The sequence below is a fragment of the Poecilia reticulata genome, linkage group LG8, assembly GCF_000633615.1.
Source record: "Poecilia reticulata strain Guanapo linkage group LG8, Guppy_female_1.0+MT, whole genome shotgun sequence".
In the NCBI taxonomy this organism is placed as follows: Eukaryota; Metazoa; Chordata; class Actinopteri; order Cyprinodontiformes; family Poeciliidae; genus Poecilia; species Poecilia reticulata.
Genome location: NC_024338.1, coordinates 1,595,600 through 1,603,956, shown reverse-complemented (window position 1 = coordinate 1,603,956; position 8,357 = coordinate 1,595,600). Strand labels below are relative to the sequence as shown.

At 35.9% G+C, this 8,357-nt stretch overlaps 1 protein-coding gene across 1 annotated transcript in view; it reads right to left on the bottom strand.

The window, feature by feature from the left end:
- Positions 1-13: 13 nt before the first annotated feature.
- The window catches only part of hoxb9a (homeobox B9a), a 9,409-nt gene continuing 1,065 nt past the window's right edge, over positions 14-8,357 (bottom strand). Inside the window, exon 2 of the mRNA XM_008415119.2 lies at positions 14-2,341. Coding sequence (XP_008413341.1) covers positions 2,106-2,341 — 236 coding nt within the window. The 3' untranslated portion in view covers positions 14-2,105. The remainder of the gene's footprint in view (positions 2,342-8,357) is intronic.

Below are 8,357 nucleotides of genomic sequence, written 5' to 3'. Positions count from 1 at the left end.
AACTTATTCGACTTATTTAATCATGAAACAAGGTTACTTGCTTTGTGTACAATAAATTAGAAATGTTTCATGTTAAGACATTTTAATTATTTTTCTAGCAATATTTCCAGCAAGCAATGCCTTTAGACAGATTTAACAGACAACAAAATACGGCAACAAAATAACCTGTTCAAAATAATTCGAGGCATGCACAAACCGTGTAAACATTTTTTTTCATCAATGGAGAGTGTGATGCTGCTTATTTTAAAATTTGTAGCTCTTGTCTGGATAGGACCATTCCAGTTGACCAGGTTACACTCCTCCACACTCACACACATTTACATACACTCAACTAAACTCACCTGTTCATACCCCAGCCCCGTGAACACACTTGCACTCACACTCTCACTCACCTACATTCACTTGCTGGCACTCAACTCACCAACCCCTCACCACACACACACACTCTCATGAACTCAGTCACACTTTTCTGCTCATAAGCATACTTACCAGCATTCACCTGCACTCACACAACGACTAACACTCTACTCACACAAGACTTTTCCAAATGCAAACCAGATACCATTCATGTCCACACTTAACACAACAGCACAGATACAGAATGGTTGACCAACATTGCCACCACCAGTTTTTGATTGAAACATAATAATCATAAATGTTTAGAAGATATCCTCAAATGATAATGGTAAGAACTATAATGTTAAAACAGCAGCAGAAACAAACAGGAAATCAATCCTAAGTATCACGGTAGTTATAGAAACATGTTCAGGAGTTAGGCATCAGTGAATGATGCCAAATCATTCAAGCAGTCATTACTTATAGGAGTTGATAGCCCTTTTGCAGTAAACGTCCTGAAATAACAAAAACCTTGCATAGCAGACACTAAATATTTTGTATGTAGAAAAATAGAGAGAATTTCTTCTAAAATGCAACTTGACAGCACAGTGAATAAAATCTTTACTATGGCAATACGCTGTTATTTTCCTTCTGCTGACTGATGATCTGTGTATGCTGCACATGCTGCTTGAGACAATGCAACTCCTGTTGTTTAGAAATAAATCTATAAATGTCCTTGTTTTAGGAATGTCAGGACTGGTGAGAAACTGGTTTTCCAAAGTTGGCGCCCGTCTCCAGCGGTCACAGGCCAAGAAGCAGGTAACTCCATAGACAGGTCAGTTCAGGGTGAGTGTTTTCACAAATGCAATATCTTTTGTTTAAAAATAATGGAATAGTCTTTTCTTGAATTTGTGGTTTTGTACAGTCTGAATTAAACAAAATTTAAAACAATTGTACAACTTTACAAGGCCGTTATTATTCATATGTTAGCATAAAGGTCTGTGGATGGTCTTTCATTTTTGGATACAGTTTCGCCACTTCTGTGCTTCTGTTGGCATCATGTATCAAAAATAAGGAATAGCACAGTTTGAATGAAAGAAAGAAAGCTTCTGTTTTTCTGTTAGTAATCAACTTCTGTCTTTTATTTATTAAAATGTTAACCAGCTTCTTTCCCTTTCATATGTACTTATGGCTTCAAGTACTTATATTTTTTACCACGAGACTAGTGATGCCTGCATTCTGTATGAAGTCGAGTTAATTGAAAGGAGAAAATGCCCATAAAGAACTGCTGCACGATCAACCTCATTCATTAACATAAGCTTAAACGATTTTATGTATTACAGGAAGTGAACACTAATCTTCTTTCAGATGTTGGTAGTTCTATAAACTCTGGTCCAAGCCAATGGACTTCCCACATCCCTTAACTATATCTATGTGTTCATGTATTTAAGAAATAGAGTCAAACTCAGTTCACTGATTTCATTAAAAGCTCTGTATGAATCTGACTTTTTCTTGCATATTTTGAATACTGTGTCAAAGCCTCCTGGTTTATCATTTGAAGAGACTGACTGATGGAAATGAAGGTTGATGTACATGTCTGTTCAGAAAGGCCATTGTATTCTGGTTATACAAAAAAGGTGCTTCATGATGAATTTAATATATGCTATGAATCTGTATGTGTGTGCGTGTGCATGTAAGAGAGTGAGAGAGAGAGGGATAGAGAGAGAGAAAGTGGTGAGTGATCATTTGTAATGTGTTCTTTAGTCCCACTACTCCTTGGTCTGGTCTTTGCTCTGTTTCTTCATTTTCATTCTCCGGTTCTGGAACCAAATCTTCACCTGCCTCTCTGTCAGGTTCAGTGCACGGGCCACCTCATGCCTCCGGTCTCTTGTGAGATACATGTTGAACAAAAATTCCTTTTCAAGCTCTAGGGTCTGGTACTTAGTGTATGGACACCTCTTCTTCCTGGAGGAGCGTGCATGAAGCCAGTTGGCTGATGGGTCATCTGTAGGAACAAAGTGAGAAGAAACAAAGTAATGTGACAATGTATGTGAAAAGGAAGTGGGGGAGCGAGGGGTATGTCTGCTACATCTAGTGTCAGAGAAACGCAAAACCAAAACGTTAACATGTTGGATAAGCGAAATTACAGTCTGACTTCATCAATCATGATTTCATCATTGCAAGCAATAGCTGAAGTCTAAAAAATAAGCTGGAAAGCTACCCGATTACAGAACTACAGTCATGACCATAAAAAACTCTCCCATCAGGAGGTTGCTTCAACATTCAAATCGCACAAATCTGATATTCAACACATAAAAATGTCACAGAGTAGAAGGAAAAGATTGTGGTTCAATAGATAAATAGATGTTATGACTAAAAATATTTCAGAATCAAAAAGATTATTTCCCTCGGTGATTACAAACACACAAAAAACACACCCACACGCGCACACACACAAGGAAGATGAACTACAGCTCTGTAAAGCTTTCATTATCATTCTTTCTCTTCTGGGACTATGAAGATCATGTTACGGAAGTCACTGCATTGCCTCTGATTGTTCCTTTCGGAAGCAGAAATATATCTCTCGAAGAAGATATTTGAATGTATGATGTTAATGTTTGGATTTTACTAAATGGTACATCTTTCACATGTTTGCCTTGATAAAACCTAACAAACAGGTAAAAACAGCAGTTAAATCAGAAAAAAATTTGTTGCTTTTTTCCATTATTTTAGTTATGAGAAAATAAAGGCTACGTTAAAGGCTACGTTAGCATAGTCTTTATGCTAACGTATTGTTTCATTTTATATTAAATGAAACAATATGAGACTTATATAGTGCTTTTCAACCCTCATATAAGTATAGCATCTTTGAGAATCCTTACAATAAAATAAAAATGTCTTTTATGTAATTTAGTTCTCTTGCGTCTTCTTGGAACCTCTAAAGCGCCGAGACACTTAGAAAACAAAAGTGATGTAGATCATGTGTTGCTTTGTGGTAACATGGATGTGAAATACTAAATCACATTGTGTGGTACATAATTAGAGCCTTTGAATTGAATATTCCTATTTTTGAAAGGGGAGAAAAACCAGCAGTTACATTCTTTCTCAACATTATTTTCCCTCACAATGTGGCCTGCCTGGTTTTTCACAACAAACTACGAAATCCTCACCCTCAGTATTTTTGTTGCTTTCAGATCGATGCAATTAGTCAAGATTTGTTTTTCACATATTGGCCTTCTTTAGGGCTTGGAAATGTCTGTTCTACTATAAAGAAATGTTTACTATGAAACATCTCACCTAGGTTGAATTCTGAAAGAAAATGCTTTTACATTATTTTAACCCTTAAGATTATCCCTGGATTTTCAGCTGGTGAGAAGTATTAATATATCTGTAAATGTAGTTAACTTTACATACTGATCTTACCTGATGTCTAAGAAAAAAAAATATTTCCAGTATGGTACAGGACAATTCTTGTGGATTTTGGGGGAAATCCAAAAGCATTGACTGTAATTGTTGCAGTCTAAAAGCACAAAAACGTTAAGAAGAAAATATTTTTTTTTTCTGAATACCAACTATAGCTTAATCTCAGTTTTGACTTAATGTGTCATCAATTTTTACCCAATCTTCATCAGACTTTCAGTAATCAGCTTCAGTTATTGGCACAAAGAGGCCAATAACTGAAGAAAGCAAGAATGATCTTGGCTCTACCAACCAGTTATTGACTCAGTATATCTTAAAGCTAATTTAACTCTCTGTGTGGAATACTTTTCGATCTTCAGTGTTCAAGTAATAATAAATAAATAAATAAATAAATAAATAAATAAATAAAATGACATAAAATAATAATATTAATAGATTTTTTTTTCATGTGCATTTCATCTTAAGCAATGTTTTTATTTTAATAGACAGATGTGACAAATAAGGAGGAGACCATGTTTTATATTTTAAAGATTAAAATTAGATAAACAGTGGAACTTGTTATATATATAATGCAGTGTTAAACAGGAATAATAGGCCAACATAGTGCTGTAGCAGCATACCCATCTGGATCTGAATGATAGGTGCCCTATTCTCTATTCTTCCTGTAACCAACAGCTTCTATCATAGAACATGTCCTCAATACCCTCTGGAATCAATTTTCTCCAGCATGTTCAGAGTGTCCAATGTGGCTAGCAAGCAAAAGATCGATTAAATTTCAGATCAAAACATAATTTTTGCAAAAGAGACAAGTATGTATATGTGTATTGGTGGAGATTGGGTGGGGGTTTTGCAGTACTTCTAGCAAACTGTAAAGTGGGTCCTTTGCATGCCTTGTGTGTATTATCACCTTGAGAGTCATTAATTACTATTGGAGCAAGGCCACAACCATGATTGTCACCAAAGATGATAAATGGGGGTGGAGGAGAGTGAAAGGTGTGCTTGCGCGAGTCTGAGAATGTATGTGTGGGGCTGGGGCGGGGTGTTTGAGTTGTATCTATACCATTCAACCCGTGCATCAGCCAGGTAATGCGTGGTTTGTCCACATAGAAGAAAAGATGGACAATCATGTCCAGTGATGAATAATGCTGCTGTGTGATTGTTGGCCTGTGTGATAGTTATCTACCACTGACTAGGTAACCATGTGATGTGTGGCCTCGTTGATATTTACATGGAAACAGAAAACAAAATGTCAACAACACAGGCCATTTTCTTCTATTTTTGCAATTTTCTTTTAATAGTTACAAAAATGTACCTCTCTTTTATCCCAAAGGCAGTGTTACATCTCGAAGTCATATTTTATTGTCCTGTCCCTGTGCCCCGTCTCTCCCCTTCACCAACAGTAACATGCCAATTAATGGGGTTGTTCATCCAGCGTTAACATAATTCATTTTGTGGTAATAACTGTGTGAGTTTACCCAGCAGCAGCACAAGGACTGAAGTGTGATTTGGTAGTTCATTCTGGGTGGCTGCCCAGCTCCCATAACAAAAAGAAAATTGTGTAGCTGCAAAGAGACTTTATTTAATATTTTATGACAACTGTCCTGCTGTCAACATATATTATGCATATAATAGTACTTTCACTGCTTTTACTTACTGAAAAGCGAATAAGACATGCACTCAAAGAGTTCAAGTTAAAAGTTTACTGTATCTGTCACGCTGTCTTCTTCAGACTCTTGTCTTCAAATTACAGATTGTGGCCCTGGAATCTTTCCTCTGCTGAAACCAAATATTTTAGAAGCAGGAAGTTTTGCAGTGTTGCTGTTGAGTCGAAGTTGAGTCGATATCCTGAAATAAAGACTTTGCATATCTACAACTTTCCAAATACTTGTCATAAATAAAATTAATTTTTCATTCCTATTTAAGGTTGTTTAATTCTTTTCGGGGTTTTTTATGTAACATGATCATTTAAAAAATTTTTATTTTTTAGCCCATTGATTTCGACCACATAAGCTTACACAATTTGTTGGACTGAAATTAAATGAAATGTCAAATGTCTATTATTTTTTTATACATTACTATTTAGAGATCATTCTTATTGAAACAATGTGATGTTACTGTTTTCTCAGGACTCCAGGCATCAGAAATGAAAACTGTTTCAGTCAGCCTTCTGTACTTTTCTGCGACATTATCAGAAATTAGATTATTATAATATTTTCCTACGTTTTTAACATAATCAAAGCAACTACCAACCATGGACTCAACAAGTCAGTATGATGTATTCAGCATTCTCTGTCAATGTCCCAGTACTTGTTTTGTCAGACCGATTACCCCAGCTTTTAAAGCCAAAGCAGAAAGAGCTTCACAATGATATAGCAATATCCGGATGTGCTGGTCACATTTTAAAAGTTCGTTGTGGTAACACTTTATTTGAAGGGGGGTGAATAAGACTGTCATGACACTTTCATAAATATGACATAACACATGTCATGAACATGAATAAGCCTTCATGAATATTTATGACTGTCATAAACATGTCATAACACCCGTCATGAACATGAATAAGCCTTCATGAATATTTATGACTGTTGTCATGAAGCGTCATTTGGTAAATTATGACACTTTTAATACAAAGTTGACATTATTCAAAATGTCTTTGTTATGACAACTTGACATTAACCAAGAAATCATTATTGTTTAAACTTTACCTTTAATAACATAAAGATACCTGATTTTTAAAGTGCAATCAGTAATACTTTTATAACAAATTTATATCAGTAATGATTTCTTGCTTAATGTCAAGTTCTCATAACAAAGACATTTTGAATAATGTCAGCTTTGTATTAAAAGTGTTATAATTTACGGAATGACGCTTTATGACAACAGTCATAAATATTCATGAAGGCTTATTCGTGTTCATGACAGGGGTTGTGTCATGTTTATGACAGTGTCATAACCCTTGTGGTTTTATTTAATAAATTCTAATGAAATTGTCTACACCTTAATATGTTCTTTTTTCTATTTCAACTGAAATGAATTAGACTGATGACTTGTGTATCTTTACAATGAGGTTCTCGGTGCTTACTGAAAAACAAATCTACTGCAGAACACCAGATTTAATGAAACATAAAAATACAAAAATACGCTTACGTTTTAAAATAACAGACACATAGTTTCCTCCTTTACCAGTGTAGGCAGATAAACCTTACCAATCAGCAGTTCGGTCTGGATCTCAGTTTCGGGGGGGGAGTTAGTCTAATAATTCAGCCTGGAGCCTGCTGGGCTCCATCCAGCCCTGAACTGCTTTGATGGATCGCTCGCTAACGTGCTGTAATAGTGGCTGCATTGGTGTGTGTGTGTGTGTGTGTGTGTGTGTGTGTGTGTGTGTGTGTGTGTGTGTGTGTGTGTGTGTGTGCGCGCGCGCGCGCGCGTTAGCAGCGCTCTGATAAATTGTGCTCAGTTTTTATTTTTGCTTCTCAAAAGCCTCTAGAGACAGAAATCTGTTTTAGTCGAAAGCGCAGCATGTTCTGCCCCGATGGAAAGAACAAGACCGAGTTGTACACATCCAAAAAATACGCTTAAAATAAATGATGAAATATTGGAAATTATTTTTTAATTGAAATAACATCAATATTCGACGATAATTACAGGATTGTGTTTAGTAAGTGTTCGTGAAAACGCAGAGACGAACTATACAGGCCAGCCAGCAGAGAACACTAAATTAAGAGTCGCTTAATTCGACACAAGCCAATTATTATCTTCCTTTAGCTATAGTCCGAATTTGCTGCGAAAAATAATCACATTCATGACCCTAACTATTTTCCAGCTGACATTGGTGTATTACCGGGACAAATACAGCTATTCTGCTCGGTTCCAGGATCCTTCACGGTTAAGAAAACTAAACAGTTGCAGAGCTGAAAAAAAATCAAACATCAGACAGTATTCTTAAAAATAACGATTGAAGGTGCACAGACAACCTGTTTGTAAACCGAGTCAATGAAATGTAAAAGCTGAAATACTGACATATGCTGACTGGAGAACAAATCTTTGCATCTTTCTTACTTTAAAAGCGCCACAAAATTCTGGACCCCAGTAGATCAGTCAAACAAATGTGTCTGTGCTTGGCTCGTATTTTTGCTAGCTGGGTATTGATAACTGTGTATCTGTTTGTTTCTTTTGACTTGTTTGTCTCTGGGAGGTGCCGTAGGTAAGAGACCGCTTTGCTCTAGCTCTGATAATAGATGGAGCAAAACAGAATGACTGTAATATGCAAAAATGCACACAATTATATATTATTGTGAGCATTTTTATAAGAATTCACTCTCTTTATTCCCAGCAGTCTGTCGGTGTTCGCAATACTTTAAATGCTGTCTGCTGTCTAACCTCAACACTCCTTGTCTCTGGTGAGAGTAGAGAATCAGTCTGCTCTTCATTTCAGGAAAAGCGATGATAAAATGAATGCATAACGTATTTTAGTATTTTTGAAAGAGGAATCAATTGTTACGCAAATATACTTAGTTTTTCAGAGACTCTTAGATGGATTTTAAATGTTTAAAATCCATCTAAGATTGAACGCACTAAAAATAAATATATAATAATATTAT